The following is a 20276-nucleotide window of genomic DNA, read 5'->3' on the forward strand; positions in this document are numbered from 1 at the left end:
GGCTTTCAGCAAAATGGTCTCCCAGTCTGCGTCGGGTCTCACCAATATATAAAAGGCCGCACCGGGAGCACCGGATGCGGTATACCACACCAGCCGACTCACAGGTGAAGTGTCGCCTCACCTGGAAGGACTGTCTGGGGTCCTGAATGGTGGTGAGTGAGGAAGTGTAAGGGCAGGTGTAGCACTTATTCCACTTACAAGGATAAGTGCCAGGAGGGAGATCAATGGGAAAGGGATACACATGAGTTGTAGAAAAAATAAGAACTTGACCTGTACAGTAGGGCTCCTTGATGGGTGCTGCTTTCTTGTGGCAGCACTCCTTGTACACGTGTTCAATGATGGGGAGAGCTTTGCTTGCAATGGACTGGGCTGTATCCAGCACTTTGGGTGGACTTTTCCATTTCTGGGTTTTGGTGTTTCACATACCAGGCTGTGATGCAACCAGTTAGTTTGCTGTCTGATTTGCATCAATATTTTAGGTGACATGCCAAATCTACACAAACTTCTAAGAAAGTAGTGGCACTGCCATGCCTTCTTCATAATGGCACTTGCATGCTGGTCCCAAGACCGATCCTCTGATGTGATGACACCAAGTTACTGATCCTCTCCACCACTGATCCCCCTAATGAGATCTGGCTCATGTATATTCAGCTTCTTCCCCCTGCAGACAATAATTAGCTCTTTGGTTTTGTGGTATGTGAGTCAGTCAGGGTAGTCAAAAGCCTAACTGATGCCTGCGAGTCTGAATGCAGTTCCATTGAAGGCTAGAGAAGACGGCCTGTCTTGGAGTTAGAGAATTGTTTATGTGGGTGGGAGGGAGAAATGGGGCTTGTTTTGCTGTTGTTTTGTTGCTTGTTGTGTTCTGTATTGTTCTGCCAAGCATCGTGGGCGTGTTGTGTTGGTGCCAGAATGTATGGCAACCCTTGCAGGCTGCCCCAGGGCACACTCGAGTGTGTTAATTGTTAATGCAAATGACACATTTTATGTTTAGTAATGTATGTATGGTATATAAACTTGAATCCTGAATCTTGTGTTACTTTTGTTATGATGGTCTACTGCTACAGGTCCTCTTCTCATTTTTCTTTTTCCTTTAATAGCATTTTGGTTTCCTACTGCAATTTCTTCAAAAATTCCCAAGATGAAATCAATTGAACAGTAATATCTAGACATGTGACTGAATCACATCCCTTCATGTGTTGTCTTTTGTCTATTTTGGGGATGAGAATGTAACTTGTTCGTGTAAAGCCATTCCAGGTTTTCTGAATATATGCAACAAAATCCAGCTGCAGATTAAGAAACATGACTTCTTAGTAAACTGAACTTAAAATGATCATTTTTGCTGTGAAAATGCACAGTGAGAAAACCTTTAAATATGGTTGTTGAAAATTGTTCCTTATTTTTACATTTTAAAAACCTACAAATTTCCTTTTGAGCACGAGATTCTGCAAATACTGGAACTCTTGAGCAACACAAAGTGCTGGAGGAAGAAGGTCAGGCAGCATGAATAATCTGATGAATCTGATGAAGGACCACAGCCCGAAATATCAGCTGTTTATTACTCTACATAGACTTGCTGATTTTCCTTCTGAAGTTTCTGTCATACTCTTGCATCATGACAAAGTTCTCTACCACAAATTACTTGTTTTTGTTTAAAGCAAAGAGTTAGGGTCATAGTTGAGAAAGAAAGCCAATTTGTATAAAAGCACTGAGCTCTATATATTATAGTGCTGATTGAGGGATATTACATTTAGTCAAAACACTGGGAGAACTGTCACATTCCTTCCCCTGAAAGTACTGCAATATATTTTTGTCTTCCGTTTAAGATCAACTCCTAAAATCACACTCTCATTACTCCTTTAATATGTAACTTTCTTTGATATGTTGGAGTCAATGAGTTATACAACATGGAAAGAGACCTTTCATTCCATCATTTACACATTGACTATTAAACAGTAATCCTACATTAATCCTATTTTTTATTCTCCCCACATTCTCATTTATCTTCCCCCCCCACAGAAAACTGACCAAACCTACGTCTATAAACTGTTGAAATAGTAGGTTTGGGACATTCTAAGGGTCAGTATATCATCCAGCCAATATGGAAAGAACCTGGAAGTCCCTGAGACTGTTTAACTCCATTAGTGACTTTATAAGGGAGGAGCTTTCTAAATAAATGGATTCCTGCCAAGAGTCTCCACTATTTTGCAAGGCTGTTATCAGCAGTCAGCCAGTAAAACCACATGATATGTGATGGATAATACTTCTCAAACATAATATTATTCCTTTTTTGCTCTTTGTTTTTGTAAGTTATAATTTTTGTCTTTGCACTGTAGTGTTGCTACAAAACAGCACATTTCACATCATACGTCAGTGGTAAATATGACTCTGAATGAAGTTCTCGGAAGCATTCCATGCTTCTTGCTTAACAGTCCCTGAAAACTTGCTTCACCACTCCCATTTGTCATGAGTCACTTACTCACAAGCGCTCAGTTGTCATGTTATTTATCAGACTTTGGCAGCATTGTTCCCTTTGGTATAATAAGTTCAAAATTCAAAGTAAATTGATTATCAAAATACGTATACATCACCATCTTCTACCCTGAGATTCATTGTCTTGCAGGTATTCGCATCAGAACCAAAAAAAGTACAATAGAATCAATGAAAAATTACACACAAAGCACCAGTGTGCAAAAGAAGACAACTGTGCAAATACAAAAACAAACAAATAATAACTAAATTATCAACACTGAGAATATGAAATGTAGAATCTTTACAATGAATCCGTAGACTGTGTTCAGTGATTCAGTTCACTGTTGAGGAGAGTGAAGTTATTACTGTTGGCTCAGGAACCTGATGGTTGAAGTGCAATAACTGTTCTGAACCTGGTGGTGTAGGACCTAAGGCTCCTGTACCCCCTTCCCACCAGCAGCAGCAAGAAAAGAGCATAGACTGGATGGGGAGTTGGGGGGAGGTGTCCTTGATTATTGATGCTACTTTCTTATAGTAGGGCACCTTGTAGCTGTATTCAATGGTGGGAATGGCTTTTCCTGTGATGAGCTGGGCTGATCCATCACTTTTTGTAGGCGTTCTGTGTTTGAGCATTGGTGCTTCCATACCAGCATGTGATGCAACCGGTCAGGATATTGTTTACTGTGCACCTATAGGTTTTTCAAAGTTTTAGATGACATGCTGAATCTAAGCCAACTTCTAAGTAGAGGTGCTACCGTGCCTTCTTTGAATAAGCTAACTATATCAGTTTTAATACAAAGTTGTTTCCATTTATTATGAAAAGCGGCCTTTTCATTCGGTGAATACAAGGGTACCAGCTTAGAAGTTTTGCCAGTTCTGAATGTAAAACTGTTTAAGTCAGATGTTCAAATGATTTATATTTCATTGGCAGAAAGAATACCAATAGCAAGTGTTTTAATTTGTTAAATATTACTTAGAAAAGTTTTCCACAATGTGTACTAAGAATTAATGAATATTGCTTTAATAATATACTAGAATACATCTAACTTTTCTCACAGGTGGTGGACTACCAATTATTTTTGATGATTAGCCAATTTTAATTAATCCAGCAATACAAGGATAGGTTTCTTTTAACAGGAGTAGGCTGACACGTCAGTGCACTCCCAGAGGAGTGCTGTTTTTCTGATGAGTCTTTAAACAGTAATTATCTCTACTGTCCTTCGGAGAGAACATGGGAGTCGACCTTTGTGACCTTGCTAACACTTATCCCTGCAATACTTTAAAAATAGAATACCCATTTGTTATCACATTGTGGGGAATTTACTCTGATCAAAATACCAACTGCACTTTCTGCATTACAACAGTGACAACATTTCAAAGCTGCTTTTTGAATGACTGTGAATTGTTTTGTGGCATTGTGAGATGGTGCATAAATTTGTCGGTTTCCCTTTTACATTCATTTCTTTTGTAATTAATTGTTTTATTTTGTAGTGACTTTATATTTTACATTTATTATCATGGTAATAAGTTGGTTGGAACTTGAATAGAAATACAGGTGTCCCCCGTTTTTCGAACGTTCGCTTTACAACACCTTAATTTACGAAAGATCGACATTAGTTACCTGCTTTCGCTAACAGAAAGCGTTGCTTAAACACGTGCCTGTGAGCATCTGTGCTTTATGTCAATTTATTTTGTGCATCTGTTAGCAAGATGAGTTCTAAGGTATCAGAAAAGCCTAAAAGAGCGCATAAGGGTGTTACACTTAGCGTAAAACTAGACATAATTAAGCGTTTTGATCATGGTGAACGAAGTAAGGACAAAGTGAGTTTGGCTAAGGTGGCTGGGTTTGTGGAAGTTGAGGATGATGATGTTGAAGAGATTTTGGCATCCCATGTCCAAGAACTGACAGATGAAGAGCTGATGCAATTGCAAGAGGAAAGGATAACAATTGAAACCAAACGCAGTAGCGAATGGCCCAAAAGTGAAGTTGTCCAGGAACTGAATGTGAAACAATTGCGTGAGATTTTCGCTGCAATTGACAACACTGCAATGATTGAGGAAAAGTATGACTTGAATTTTGAAAGGGTACGTAGGTTTAGGGCATATTTGCAGGATGGTTTGAGTGCTTACAAAGAACTGTATGATAGAAAAATGCGCGAGGCCAAACATTTAAGCCTTCCACATCAGCCACAGCAGAGAACGAACATCAATCTTCGACATCAAGGCAGGCAGGCATAGAAGAAGGTGACCTGCCTGCCCTGATGGGTACAGACTATGATGAGATGACACCCCAGTCTTCCACCACCCCAACCTCCGACGACTCAGCCTAACACTCCATCATCAGTGTGCATGCTGTCTTCCCGATTCTGGTAAATGAAACTACACTGTACATACATTATTTCTACAAACCCAATTTCCAGAAAAGTTGGGATATTTTCCAAAATGCAATAAAAACAAAAATCTGTGATATGTTAATTCACGCGAACCTTTATTTAACTGACAAAAGTACAAAGAAAAGACTTTCAATAGTTTTGCTGACCAACTTAATTGTATTTTGTAAATATACACAAATTTAGAATTTGATGGCTGCAACACACTCAACAAAAGTTGGGACAGAGGCATGTTTACCATTGTGTTACATCACCTTTCCTTTTAATAACACTTTTTAATCGTTTTGGAACTGAGGATACTAATTGTAGTAGATTTGCAATTGGAAACTTTGTCCATTCTTGCTTGATATAAGACTTCAGCTGCTCAACAGTCCGTGGTCTCCGTTGTCTGATTCTCCTCTTCATGATGCGCCATCTATTTTCAATAGGAGATAAATCTAGACTGGCAGCAGGCCAGTCAAGCACACGCACTCTGTGTCTACAAAGCCACGCTGTTGTAGCCCGTGCAGAATGTGGTCTGGCATTGTCCTGCTGAAATAAGCATGGACGTCCCAGGAAGAGACGTCGCCTTGATGGCAACATATGTTTCTCTAAAATCCTAATCTATGCCTCAGTGTCAATGGTACCTTCACATACATGCAACTCACCCATGCCGTGGGCACTGATGCACCCCCATACCATCACAGATGCTGGCTTTTGCACCTTTCACTGATAACAATCAGGATGGTGGTTTTCATCTTTGGCATGGAGAACTCGACACCTGTTTTTTCCGAAAACTAGCTGAAGTGTGGACTCATCTGACCACAGCACATGGTTCCACCGTCTTTCGGTCCATCTGAGATGAGCTTAGGCCCAGAGAACTCGCCGGCGTTTCTGCATAGAGTTGATGTATGGCTTCCTCCTTGCATAACACAGTTTCAAGTTGCATTTCTGAATGCAGCGACGGACTGTGTTAAGTGACAATGGTTATCCGAAGTACTCCCGAGCCCAGGTGGCTATAATTGTCACAGTAGCATGACGGTTTCTTAGGCAGTGCCGCCTGAGGGCTCGAAGATCACGCGCATTCAACAGTGGTTTCCGACCTTGCCCTTTACGCACTGAGATGTCTCTGAATTCTCTGAATCTTTTCACAATATTATGTACTGTAGATGTTGAAAGACCTAAATTCTCTGCAATCTTGCATTGTGAAATGTTCCTTTTGAACTGACTAACAATTCTCTCACGAATTTTAGCACAAAGGGGTGAGCCATGACCCATCCTTGCTTGCAAAGACTGAGCCTTTGATGGACGCTACTTTTATACTCAGTCATGATACCTCACCTGCTACCAATTAGCCTGCTTAATGTGGAGTCTTCCAAACCGGTGCTACTTGAATACTCTGTGCACTTTTCAATCTTATTTTAACTCTGTCCCAACTTTTGGGAACTGATATCCTAATGGGAAGATTAACTAATGCTGCATGGGGACGGGGGTGGGTGTTAAGCTAGAGTTGCAGGGGGATGGGAACTGGAGCACCAGAATAGATAGTGGAGTGATTGTGGAGAAAGATGTTATATATACATCTTTCTCCACAACCTATATACAAAGTCGAGAATGAAAAGGTCAAGCAGGGTGGGACCAATGTTCTGAGCTGGGTATATTCCCATGCAAGATGTATTGTAGGAAAGGCCGAAGAGTGTGGATCAGCACATGGAATTATGACATTGTAGCCTTGAGTAAAACTTGGTTGCAGGAAGGGCAGGACTAAGAGCTCAGTGTTCTGAGCTTCCATTGTTTTAGACATGATAGAGTAGCAGGGATTAAAGGTGAAAGAGTAGGATTATAGGTTAGGGAAACTGTCATGGCACTGTGCAGCTAGGACAAACCTTGAGAGCTTGTCTAGTGAAGCTTTATGGGTAGAACTGAGGAATAAGAAAGGTATATTATAGGCCACCGAACAGTCTGCAGGATTTAAAGAAGCAAATTTGTTGAGATCGCAGACTGTTGCAAGAAACATAAGGTTGTGATGGTAGGTCATTTTAACTTTCTACTTACTAACTGGGACTCCCATATTCTAAAAGGGCTGGACACTGCGTGGTCACTGCTCGCCACTGCGAGCACTAGCTTCTTGTGTCATGCATTAAAAAAAAAACTTTTTTTTTACTGATGATCTCTCACAAAACCCCAATTGAGAAACCCTGCTCTAGAGTTTACAGAAAATTGTGTGGAAAAACAAACAAAAAAATCCAGTGAGCAGCAAAAACAGCTTGTTAATGAGAATGGCCAGACTAGTTCAAGCTGACAGGAAGGTGACAGTAACTCGATTAACCACACCTTACAGCAGTGGTGTGCAGAAGAGCACCTCTGAACACACTACATGTGAAATCATGGTGGATGGACTACAGCAACAGAAGAACATGAACATACAGAAATACACTCAGTGACCATTTCATTAGCTACATCTTATACCTAATAAAGTGGCCACTGAATACATTGATTCGGTTAAATAAATACAATGGGAGGATACTCATGAAGAACAAATACTGGCTGGTAAGAGATGAGATTACTGAGGCATTAACCAATATCTTTGTGTCCTCTAGCCAAAGGAGAGATCCCAGATAGCTGGTGAGTTGCTAATTTTGTTCCATTATTTATGAAAGGATAAGCGTGAAAACTATAGACCAGTGAGTATCAGGTCAGTAGAAGGGAAGTTACCATAGAGGTTTCCAAGGGGTTGGATTTATGAGCAGTTGGGGCAGTCAGCGTGGCTTTGTACAGGAAATGTTGTGACTCATTAACTTGATTACTTATAGGAAGTGTTGAAGGTAGAGCTGTGGATGTTATATACATGGATTTTAGTAAGGTGCTTGACAAGGTCCCTCATGGGAGGCTTATCCTGAAGATTAAGATGCATGGGATGTACAGTGAATTGACTGTTTGGATTCAGAGTTGGTCTGCCCATAGAAGACAGAGGATAGTGATCAATGGTACTTATTCTGACTGGACATCGTGATTTGCAGTGTTCCATAGGGGTCAGTTCTAGGACTCCTGCTGTTTGTTTTGTATAGCTTAATATAATATGATCTGGATGAAAATGTGGATGGATGAGTTCTTAAGTTTCTAGTTGATATAAAGATTGGTGGTGATGTAGATAGCATGGAATTCTGGCAAAGGAAGGGTCCAGTGGAATACAGATCAATTGCAGATAGGGCTGAGAAATATTAGATGGAGTTTAACTCAAATGTGAAGCCTTGCACTTCAGGAGAACAAATGTAAAGAGATAGTACACTGTTAATGGCAAAATCTTTAACAGAGCTGGTGAACAGAAGGATCATGAGATCCAAGACTATAGCCACTGAAGCTACACTAGTTGATAGAGTGGTGAAAAAAGGCAAACAGAATGCTTGCTTTATTAGTTGAGGAACTGAGTTCAAGAGTCAGGAAGTTATGTTTCAGCTTTATAAAACTCTAAAAAGGTTGTATGTAGAGTATTGCATTCAGTTCTGGTGGCCCCATTATAGGAGGGATTTGGAGGCATTGAAGGGAGTACAGAAGAGATTTGCCAGGATGTTGCCTGGATTAGAGGGTATTTGCTCTAAGGAGAGGTTGGACAAACTTGGGTTGTTTTCTCTATGAATGGAAGAGACTGAGGGGAGATTTGATAGAGGCTTATAAGATTATGAGAGGTATAGACAGAGTAGACAGCCAGCATGTTTTTCCCAGGATTGAAATAAGGTGAAAGGGGGAAAGTTCAAAGATGATGTGTGGGGCAAGTTTTCTAAAACAAAGTAGTAGGTACCTGCAATGCATTGGTGGGGTGATGGTGGAGGCAAACACATTAGGGATATTTGAAAGGCTGTTACGTAGGCTCAGTCCATATCTTCAGTTTATCTATATTCCATTGCATCCTTTCCTTTGTCAGGATTCCATGCTATCCACAACACCACCAATCCTCATATTAACTACAAACTTGGTAACCAATCTATCTATATTTTCATCTCCTCCTTGATGGTAGCAACAAGAAAAGAGCTTGACATGAGTGATGGTTGTCATTAATGATGGATTCCACCTTTTTAAGACATCGCCTTTTGAAGATGTTCCTGATCCTGGGGAAACTAGTGCCTTTGATGTAACTGGCTGAGTTTACAACTTATTGCAGCTTTTTCTGATACTGTGCATTGGCCCCTCCAAACCAGACGGTGATACAGCCAGTTAGAATGCTCTCCACTACACATCTGTAGAAATTTGCAAGAGTCTTTGGTGACATAACCAAGCTTCCCAAAAATCCTAATGAAATATAGCTGCTGCCATGCCTTCTTTGTAATTGCATCAATACGTTGGCCCAGGATGGATTTTAAGAGATGTTGATACTCAGGAACTTGAAACTGCTCACCCTTTCCACTGCTGATCCCTTGATGAGGACTGGTATGTGTTCCCTTAAATTCCCCTTCATGAAGTCCACAATCAATTCCTTAGTCTAACTGATATTGATTGCAAGGTTGTTACTGTGACAGCACTTAACCAGCTGATCATCTCTTTCCTGTATACCTCCTCATCACCATCTGATATTTTGACAACAATAGGTGTGTCATTGTCAAATTTATAGATGGTGTTTGAGCTGGGGGTAGCCACACAGTCTGTAATCTATCTCTAAAAGGATATCAGGAAACCAGATGTGCTTTTACAAGAACTCATTGGTTTCCTGGTTGCTGCTACCATTGTTGCCATTTTAAAAGATCCATTATATTTATCTTTTTTTAAAGCCTTCAAGTATCGACCATGAAACAGTTGTGTTAAATATTTGTTCGTGGAATTTGGGTAAAGCTCATGGAAAGGCACTCAGAAGTGCCAGGATGGAAAAAGGGAATGGTAAAAGAGGAATGGTGTTTATGCATCAATGTTATGATGGTGTGTGGATAATGTAAGAACTTTGGAGGTGATGCTACTTTCATGTTGTTCATAGCTACAAAAAGAGTTACTGTGCTTTGGAGATAAATTAATTCGATGTTTGGAATAAATACTTGTCCATATTAAAGTCCTCTTAAAGAGGACTTTAATATGGACAAGTATTTATTCCAAACATCGAATTAATTTATCTCCAAAGCACCAACTTGGTTTTTCTATAAAGGGACTTCACATTGGAACTGACTGGGCAGGACTGTAGCAATGGAATGCATACCTGCAGTGATGTACACCTATGGGTGCAGGTCCTCTTTGCTGCCAACAATCCCCATTCCCCATGACACCTAAGTTGTTCTTATTTCTGTTTGCATGCCCTTTATTGGCAGAGTGAGTGGTGGATACATAACACATGCAAGGTTAATGTCACCTTAGATCACAAATGCAACCAATAGAATAAAAAACTTCTCCCACCCTAGTCATTCTCTCCCTTCACATTGAGTAGAAGCCAGAAAAGTTTGAAAATATGCACCATTTGGCTCAAAGAAAACTTCTATCCCACTTGGATGGACCCCTTAGACTATAAAATTCAACTCTTAATTTCACAATCTACCTCGTTATGGCTCTTGATCCTTATTTTTTTTTTGTCCTATACCTTACCTGCACTTACTCTGTAGTGATGTGTGACCAAGTGGTTAAGGTGTCAGCCTAGTGATTCGAAGGTCGCTAGTTCGAGCCTCAGCTGAGGCAGTGTGTTGTGCCCTTGAGCAAGGCATTTAACCACGCATTGCTCTGTGACGACAACAGTGCCAAGCTGTTTGGGTCCTGATGCCCTTCCCTTGGACAACATCGGTGGTGTGGAGAGGGGAGACTTGTAGCATAGACAACTGCAAGTCTTCCATACAACCTTGCCCAGGCCTCAATCATCATCGAAAATCAATGGACAGCCAAAGAAGACTTACTCTGTAAATGTAACTCTATATTCTACAGTCTGTTAATTGCATTTCCCTTTGTACTACCTCGATGTACTTGTGTCTTGAAATGATCTGTAAGGAGGGCATGCAAAACAATGGTTTTCACTGCATCTTAATAGCTATGACAATAGTAAGCCAATTGTCAATTTTTGAATTGACCCACTGGCAGGTCAGGTGAACATGAATCTTTATTATTCCTTTTTTTAGCTCAGAAGAGTTTCTAGTTAACATTATAAATGTAAGTTCTTTCATTGCTTTCTCAACAAGAGTTCAAACTTTAAAAGATTCCAAGCAGCAGCACCCAACTCTGTTTTAATTATATTTTGTGACTTCCCTTAGAGATAAGATTTTGCCTTGGAGTGCAAGTTCCAGAAAGTGGTAGTTGTGACTTTAAGCAACAACTTTACAGTTGACCTGACCATTAGAAGCTGGATCAAAATTACCCAAGGACTTCTGTATTCTATCAATTTAGTCTGTATTCAAACTAAGAATTTAAGGCAAACATACACTGCACCTACACATTGCATTTCATTGAATTATTTTCACTTCATTTTTTGTTTATAGCTTACTTATTTTCACTGCTTACCTGCTGCTTGGCTTTAGATTAAGCTTGCTCAAATGATATGTATTATATTTTAATTAGTGCTATGCAGTCATTGTTTGTTTTAGAAACAATTGACTTTTCTTTCTCAGGATCACATTTTCCTTAATTGATAAAGTACATTCATTGGTTGTAGACTGATAGAATAAATTTGAGCATTTAACAATATGTTGTCTGTGTGAGAATGATAAGGGAAGATTAGACAAACGGGGACTGTTTTCTCTGGAGCGTCAGAGGCTGATGGAAGTATTAAACATTAAGAGAGGCGTAGATAAGGTATATTTTTTCCAAGGTGGGAATGTCAAATAACAGAAGGCATAGCTTTAAGGTGAAGAGGGGGAAAGTTTTAAAGATTTATGAAGCAAAATGTTTTTACACACTGATAGGTTCCTGGAATGTGCTGCTAGGGAAGGTAATAGAAGGTAACAGAAAATTTTAAGAGAGATTTTGACAGGCGTACACAGCTAGGGAATAACCATATGCAAACAGATGGGATTTGTTTAGATTGGGGTTTTTTTTAGTGCAGATGTGGTGGGCCAAAGGGCTTGTTTCTGTGTGGATTGTTCTCTGTTATAATATATATTCATTTAAGGAGCTATCTAATTAGTTGGGAAGGAAGTTATTCAAATAAGATAATGATGCAGGTACCATGGTTCAGAAAAATAAGTTACACTAATGGTATCTTTTGGGTCCGTAAGCATTTAAATTGCAGTGTTTGAATTGCAGTCACTTGTAACAATAAATATTGCATCTATTTAGCACATAAAAGGATCTTGAAACAGGAATGTGCTTCTATTTACATACAACTTTCATGTTCTTCTGGATATTTCCAAGTACCTCAGAACCACCAGGGAATTGTTGAATTACAGTTGTTTTTTAAAGTAGAGAAATTAAACATATTTCTCAAAGGATCTAATGAGGCACAATGAAATAAATATGGAATACACTGGTTGTGTGAGCGATAAATATAGGCAGAACTGCTCTGATCTTCAGATTTCAAAATGGTCAAAGGAAATCTTGATACCACCACCACTACCCACTTTTCACCCATCATTCCACCTGTCACCCTGTCCTGCTTAGTTAATGCCTCTTTCCAGACATCCCACCTCTTTGGAAGTTCCAGAAGTCTCCCGCATATTGATAGCAGCTCCCTGACACCCGCAAATTATATACAATATCCCAGAAATTGATTCTTTGAGAGCAAGTGAGAGAGAGAGAGAGAGAAAGGCAGAGAGAGTGAGTGACAGACGTAGTGAGAGAGTGACAGAGAGAGCATCCTGATTGGTCTCTCTTTGTGCTAAGTAGACCTATCAGCTTTACAGTCGACCTCTCTCTCTCTCTTTCATTGTCCATCAGTTCAGTTTAGTTTCCTTCAGTGCAATGGCAGAGTGTTCCAAAAAAAAGATAATAAAATGTACTTCACCCCAGACTACACTAAAGTGTACCCTTGCCTAATAGTGGTGAAAAATAATGACAGTGTTGCTCGCTGCACTGTTTGCAACAGTCTATTGCCCATGGTGGGCTAAATGACTGTAAAAGACATGTAGAAGGAAATTTTGCAAAAGAAATAGAAAAGTTATTTGCATTAGCATTTAGTTATTAGTATTGAGACTGCCAACAAAATACTCAACAGGGAATATGTGTGTGTAAATAGTTCCAGTATGTGATCAAATAAATTGTTGTGTTCTTTCATAATCAAACGTCCTTTATACATACATCCTTGGAATTCGACCAGGGTGGGGTGGGATATGGGGTTACGGGAGGTGGGGATGGTGGTGCTACCTCACTAAAATGAGTTTTTGTAGGGTGGGATGTCTGTCTTTCACCTCCCCTACTTTACCCACATAGTGAGACAACCTCTTTTAACCACACATAGCCAATCAAGAAAAGATATTTTCTAAGTAAAGGTTCACAGTAAAATTGACAAAATTCTGTTCATCTGATTTGATATTCTATTAAATAATCAGTAAAGTGTTGATTCCAAACACTGATGGAATGCTGTTGTTTAAACTAGGAGATGGCGTTCCCAAAGAAAGCAGCCCTTTTATCAACAGCACAGATATTGACAAAGGAACCCTATATGAAGGGAAGAACTTGGCACTTTTCGAGGTAAGTTGTTGCATGACTCTTCTAATGTACAAGAACTGGAATTTGCATAGTTAACACAGTAAAACATTTTAAGTACTTTACCCAACCATATTTAAATAAGTTTGTGACAACAGTCTATGCCAGAAAAGATTAAGACCGAAAGATGCAAGCTTACGGAGCAGAGAGAGGAGGGAAGAGCAGCAGAAAGATGAAGAAAGAAAATCCCAAAGATGGGGGCTTAGGAGTTACCAATTTTGGAGTGATATTAATCGGTGGTATGCAATAGGCCAAAATTGAATGAGCACACTGATCATTTATGAGTGTATTATAAAGTTGATAGAGATGGGGAGTGGCAAGACCATGAATAGATTTGAAAGTAAGGATAAGAACTTTAAAAGCCTAAAAGTTACTTGGCTAGAAATCAATGTAGATCAGAAAGCCATTGATATGTCCTTTGTTTTTTGTTTAAATGATGAATTTGTCATAGAAATTGAACTCCTGCAGAGGCCCAGAAGTGCCTGATCTTTTTCATTTCCGTAGTGGGCAATCAGAATAGTGATATACCTTTTTTTACCTTTTCTCTAGCCTTTTATTACTAATTTTCAGATTATAAGGTAATGCAATGATGGTCTTTAATTTCCTGATATCTTTAAAACAAACAAATGATTTGGCAGTTAAGAGTCACTATATAAATGTACAGTGCTGCCTGTATTGTCTTCTGGGGAAAAATTTATTGCTGGAATGTATGACACTTGTTGGCTGCTCCTAGAACATCCCAAGGTACTGTTAGTTTACTCAAATGACGCATCTCACTGTATATTTCAATGTAAGTGTGAGATACATTTGAATCCAAATTTGATGTACTCTTTGTTAATGGTACAATATAACATGATGTCCCTGATTTTGCTTAACAGGAGGAAATGGATAGGAATCCAATGGTCTCCTCCCTGCTTAACAGACTGGCAAACTATACCAATCTCACTCAGGGAGTCCGAGAACACGAGGAAGCAGAAAACAATGAAGAGCAGAAAAAGAAGGAAATTAAGGTAAATGTGCATGGTGCGTGTGAGAACTACTTTGGTTAGAGAACTACTGCAGTGTGGCACACTGCCCAGAAGTGAGTCAATCAAAGTACAGGGAAGAACAAACTCGATAAAATGAAAATAATCCAGGTAACCATTGTGCTTTATCTGGCACAAAGAAAATGTTTAAAATGCAAAGCATTGATGCAGTGATTAGGAAGCTGATTTTAAACAAAATGGGAGTGACTTGTAAGGTTGCAATTTCCTGTCAAAGGTTTAGAATAAATCAAAGCCACTGAAGCAAATTTTGAAAGAGAAATGGATACCAACTGAACTAAATATTTGACATTATGTGAATTAGTGAAATTGAGAATATCGGCAAGAAATCCACTGACACGTGACATTCTGGAATGAGAGGTGTAAAGAAGAGGAAGCAAAAACAGATGCATATGAAGAAAGTGTGTTAAAGGGAAAGTCATTGTAGAGGGGAAAGTAGAAAGAAGCAGAGATGGAAAGGAGGAGGCAGAGTGAAAGGGAGAGGTACGCAGTGAGTGGAAGGCAGATTGAAAGGAAAGATACACATTGAGTGTGAAGCGGGAAATGAGGGGGACCTTGTCGAGAAGGGAAGGCAGTGTGAATGGGAGAAACAACAATAAGTAGAAAATACTGGAAATACTTAGCAAGTCGGGCTGCGTCTTTGGGAAGAGTTAATGTTTCAGATCAAATGTGCTTTATTAGAACTGAAAAGGATATGAAATAAGTTTATTAAACTGTAGGGAGAGTGGAGGGGAATGAATGAATGGGAGTGGTCAGAAAACGAGAATATAGACTAATTCCATGGATAAAATAACAAAGGAGCTGTGAAATGGCGACCAGGTCAGTTTTGGCATGTGTTCCACTCACAGAGAGGAAATGAAAAGCTGAACTAATATTAAAGGGAAATGGGGAAAGCATCTTGGGAACAGTAATCATTACTATGCAAAATTTTAGATAGTTGTGGATAAGGATCGGACCTTGGGGTGGGGGAGAGGAGAAGCTAAATTGAGGAAAGGCTACCTGAATGAGCTGGGAAAAGTAGATTGGGATCAGCTGTCATCAAGTAAGTCCACACCTGACATGCAGGAGTCAGTTAAAGACCAGAATCACCGAGTTCCCATGATGAAGAAAGACGAGGAACGCACGGTTCAAGAACCCTATGTGATGAAAGATGATTTAAATTTAGTCAGAAAGAAAGAGGAAGCATGCAAAAGTTTGAGGAAATGAAATTGGACAGTAGCTTTTAAATATGAAGGAAACAGACAACAAACAGATTATCAAGAGAACTAAACGGGGCCATGAAATGACTTTGCTGAGTAGGATTAAAAAGAATCTCAAGGCATTTTATCCAAGCATTAAGAACAAAATGTTAATAAGGGAGAGGCTAGAATCACTCAAGGGCAAAGGAGGAAGTTATGCAAAGGCAGTGGAAGTGGGTGAGGTATTAAATATTTCACATCTATTTACCTACGTGAAGTACATTAAAAAAAACAGCAAGTTCAGGAAATGATATGCTGATATTCTGGGACATATAACTTTCAAGAAAGAGGTGTTACTGGTCATTAAGATGAATAAATTCCCTGGGCAAAATGAGATCTATCCCAAGTTATTAAGAAAGGAGATTGCTTGGGCATTGACAGAGATCTTTGTATCCTCTTTACCTCACAAATGAGGTCCCAGAGGATTAGAGAACATTCAATGTTATTTTTCTTTATTTAAGAAGGGGAAAAACCATAAAATTATAGATTGCTGAACCTTGCATCAGTGATAGGGAAATTGATGGAGAAGACTGTGAAGGATAGGACTAAGATTCCGTATTAAGATGGTGCTGGTGAAGCACAGAGATAACTTGCTGGTAGCAAATAAAACTACTAATTACTTTATTAATCATACTTTTTCTCAAAAACGATTACTGTAATCAATAGCCTGTAATGTAACTTTCGGAGTTGAGCTTTTGAACCACCTGTACGGCCTAGCATTTTTGCAGTGTGAATTGAAGACTCGGTGCAGGAAGGTTGCTGCATGGCATATACGAGCCAAATTGATGTGGTGGGGCCAGACCTGAATGTGAGGAACAAGCCAATATTTGGCTATCGTTGGATTGAAAAGGTCAAGGTGTGAGGGCCGGAGGTGAGGGATGGGCTGGTGTTCAGCTCATTTACTTGCCTCTGCACTGAACTGAGGCTGTAGTCTGCAACTAACGGGCTCTTGGATTGGCTATGACTGACTTAGTGGCTGTAGACTCACTTTTGTGAACTTCAGTTCTCAATGCTACTTGCTTACTTTTATTGTTTGCACGACTTGTCTTTTATTCCTGCAAATTGTGTGTATGACGGTTATTTTTTAATGGGTTATATTGAGTTTCCTTGCTTTGTGGCTGCTGTAAAGAGACAAACCTCAAGGTTGTACACAGTCTACATACTTTGATAATAAATGTAGTTTGAACTCCACAATCCAAGGTATAGACTTATTAGGAATAATCAGCATAACTATTTGTGTGTGGGAGGTCATGATTTATAAACTTCATTGAGTTTCTGAGGAAATGACAATGCAACCGACACTGTTGGAAAAACTGTTCTCTCTAAGTGCGATACAGTGTTTAATGGCCACATGGGTGCATGTATCTGACCCCAGTTAGAACCTGTTCAGCAGCAGCCTCCTGCCCCAATTAAGCAACATAGTGTCCCAGATAGGTTGCTGTCCTATTAACCGGAAGCACTGTAATTGGTTTGGATGAAAATGAAAGTGGACTGATTAGTAAATTTCCAAACAACAATTGTTGCACTATATAAGAAGACGGGGACTAGGACGGCTCAGTAGCATAGTGGTTTGCACAAAGCTTCACAGTACCAGCGATAGAGATTCAATTCCTGCCACAGCTTATAAGGAGTTTGTATGTTCTCCCTGTGATCACGTGGGTTTGATGCAGTTCCCTCCCGCAGTCTAAGGATGTACCAGTTGATAAGTTAATTCTTCATTGTAAATTGTCCCATGATTAGGTAGGATTAGATCAAGGGATTGCTGGACAGCACAGCGCAAAGGGACAGAAGGGCCTGTTCCACACAGTATCTCATTAAATAAATATATAGTGTTAACAATAAGCAGAAACTGCACAAACTTGGATTGTTTACTCTGAAGTATTGGAGGCCGCATGCAAAATAATGAGAGGCATAAAAAAGGTAGGTAGTCTTTTTTTCCCAGGTTGGAAATGTGGAATATCACAGGACATAGCTTTAAGATAAGCAGGGGGAAGTTTTTGTTTCTACAGAATGGTAGGTACCTGCAGCATAGGGGAAGTAGCAGGTACAATAGCAACATTTAAGATCTATTTATATAAACACACAAATGTGCAGAGTGTTTTTTGTAATTTATTGTTTTTTTATTATGTATGATATGCTGTTGCCACAAAACAACATCTTTCATGACCTATGCCAGAGATATTAAACCTGATTCTGATTCTGACACTGGGTTGGAAACATTTAAATTGCATTACTGTTTCACCAAAAAAGACTTGTTTGGATCCCTGCATAGTGGGAAGGGAAAAGTATTGCATCTGTGGGTGTAAAGAGAAGTGCCCTCAGAAGGAGGGTTTCAGTGGAAGCTGCATAGTGGAGCAGGGAGTCATAAAAGGAATGCTGATTGGCAAAATGAGCGGGGAAGATACAGTATGTCTGGCGATGGGGAAGTTTATCCTCGTTCTATCCTGGAGCATGGGTGATGGGAGCAGAGGTGCTGGAAACAGATGAAATGTGATAAAGGAGACAAGATATTCTGCAGGGGCTAGAGATACTGAGTAACACATACAAAATGCTGGAGGTACTCAGCAGATCAGGTAGCACCAATGGATAGAAATGAACAGTCAACATCAACTGTTTATTTTCCCACCATTGATGCTGCTTGACCTACTGTGTTCCTCCTGCATTTTGTGCACAAACATGGTCAAGAATTGTTAACAATGATCAACCAACATTACAGTAGAGAAAGATAGCATTTCAGAGGCACCTGTATGGAAAGTAATCAGAGCCAATGCAATGGAGACACAGCCACCTGGAGAATCGAAAAGTCTTTAAAGGAGGCAGCGTGGGATAAAGAGTATGGTAAAGAGTGGGAGTCATGTATAGAGGGGCAGACAAGGTTGCACATGTTGGGGAAGAAGGAAGGAGAAATCAAAAAAGGTGATGTGGGAGTGCTGGGAGGAGGGGAGAGGTGACTCATGAATAATACAGTAACAGATAATGTACCAACCTATTTATGAACAGAAATAGGATTTGATGACTTGGTTCAAGAGCATTTTACATGTAAAAGCACTGAATAAAATAAAGGTTCAAAAGTATTTTGCATTTGTTGCAAGTAATATTAAAAATTCATAATTAAGAGATTACTCAGCTGAATGCGTTGAATATCTAAGATTTAAAGACTGGGCAGGATGTTTTTTGGGGGGAAGGGGAAATTTAACAGAAATCAAATAAAAATCACCTGATGAGTATGGACCCACCTTGTTAGGTTTTATTAAACTATGATTTTGGGAACAGTTCAAGCAGTGAACAACAACTGATGTATTTGTTGATGGAACCAGAAAATCTAGTCTGATGGTTGGCATTTAACCATGGAAGGCTGCACTCAACTCGGCATCTAATCCTGAAATTTCCCTGCTTTCCAGCAAAAGGCACAAATGGTTTAAGGACTGACACTGGCCACAAGAAGGAGCAGTTGGTCTGTCAGACTGTTTAGCTTTCTAAATTTCCTTGACTTCCCTGCATAACGTGAACTGTAACTAGGATTATTTTGGGGCATTTGACAGTGTTTTCTACATGGAAATAGGCACTTTGGTCCAACTCATCAGTACCAACCACATTACCAAAGAACTAGCCTCATATCCCTCTAAATCTCTCTTATCCATGTACTTGTATAGAGACATGAGAAACTGCAGATGCTGGATCAACACACACAAAATGCAATCTCAGCAGACCAGGCAGTATCTATGGAGGGAAATGAACGGTTAATGTTTGGAGCTGAGACCATTCATCATGTATTTATATAAACAGCTTGCTAATGTTCAGCCTGCTTCAACCACTATTTCTGGGGGTTCATTGTACAGTGCCTATAAAACTAAAAAGTATTCTCCCCCCCCCCCCCCGGAAATATTCATGTTTTATTGTTTTACATTGAATCACAGTGAATTTAATTTGGCTTATTTTGACACTGATCAACAGAAAAAGACTTTTTCTGTTGACAGTGGAGAAAAAACTTTCATTCAGCATGTGCTGAAACAGGATCTTAATTTAGTTATGTAGTTGTACCTTTTCCCATAAAGCACACAAACACTTTCCCATTTGATTTGTTTAGTTTCTAAGAATAACTCAGGGTGACCTTACTATAAAGGCCAAGAATCACCAAATTTAATCTGAAGAATAGCACTGGATAAATTGTTGATTTGATCAGAGTACTACTGGCAAATTTTCATTCTACATACTGGCCGTCATTCTCAATTGTTCTATTTTGTTCTAAGTTGATTGCATGTGGCAAGTGATTCCTCAAGGAGCAACATAAAGTGATTTGACTTTTACTTTGCCATCCTTTGAATTTTGCCCATTTTCTGTATATAGCACTCTTAGTCTTGCAAATCTTTATTACTATTTGTGCTTGTAATTTCTGCATTTTACTATAGAGTTTCAGAACAGGAACCTTATTCAACTTGGGCCATCGTCACTCCCATCATGTATTTTAATAGGTTATCTCGATCTGTAGTAATCCCTTGGAAGGCCAGCTCAAACAAAATAAGGTCAGAGTTAGTTCTGTCAAAAATCTGATAGCTGAG

At 39.5% G+C, this 20276-nt stretch overlaps 1 protein-coding gene across 5 annotated transcripts in view; it reads left to right on the forward strand.

The window, feature by feature from the left end:
* LOC140713718 (solute carrier family 12 member 7-like) overlaps window positions 1-20276 on the forward strand; it is a 219369-nt gene that overhangs the window by 115163 nt on the left and 83930 nt on the right. For all 5 annotated transcript variants that reach the window (XM_073024142.1, XM_073024144.1, XM_073024143.1 and 2 more), the window contains exons 2-3: window positions 13327-13421; window positions 14315-14446. In XM_073024142.1, coding sequence (XP_072880243.1) covers window positions 13327-13421; window positions 14315-14446 — 227 coding nt within the window. The remainder of the gene's footprint in view (window positions 1-13326; window positions 13422-14314; window positions 14447-20276) is intronic.

This window comes from Hemitrygon akajei, chromosome 20, assembly GCF_048418815.1.
Source record: "Hemitrygon akajei chromosome 20, sHemAka1.3, whole genome shotgun sequence".
NCBI lineage: Eukaryota > Metazoa > Chordata > Chondrichthyes > Myliobatiformes > Dasyatidae > Hemitrygon > Hemitrygon akajei.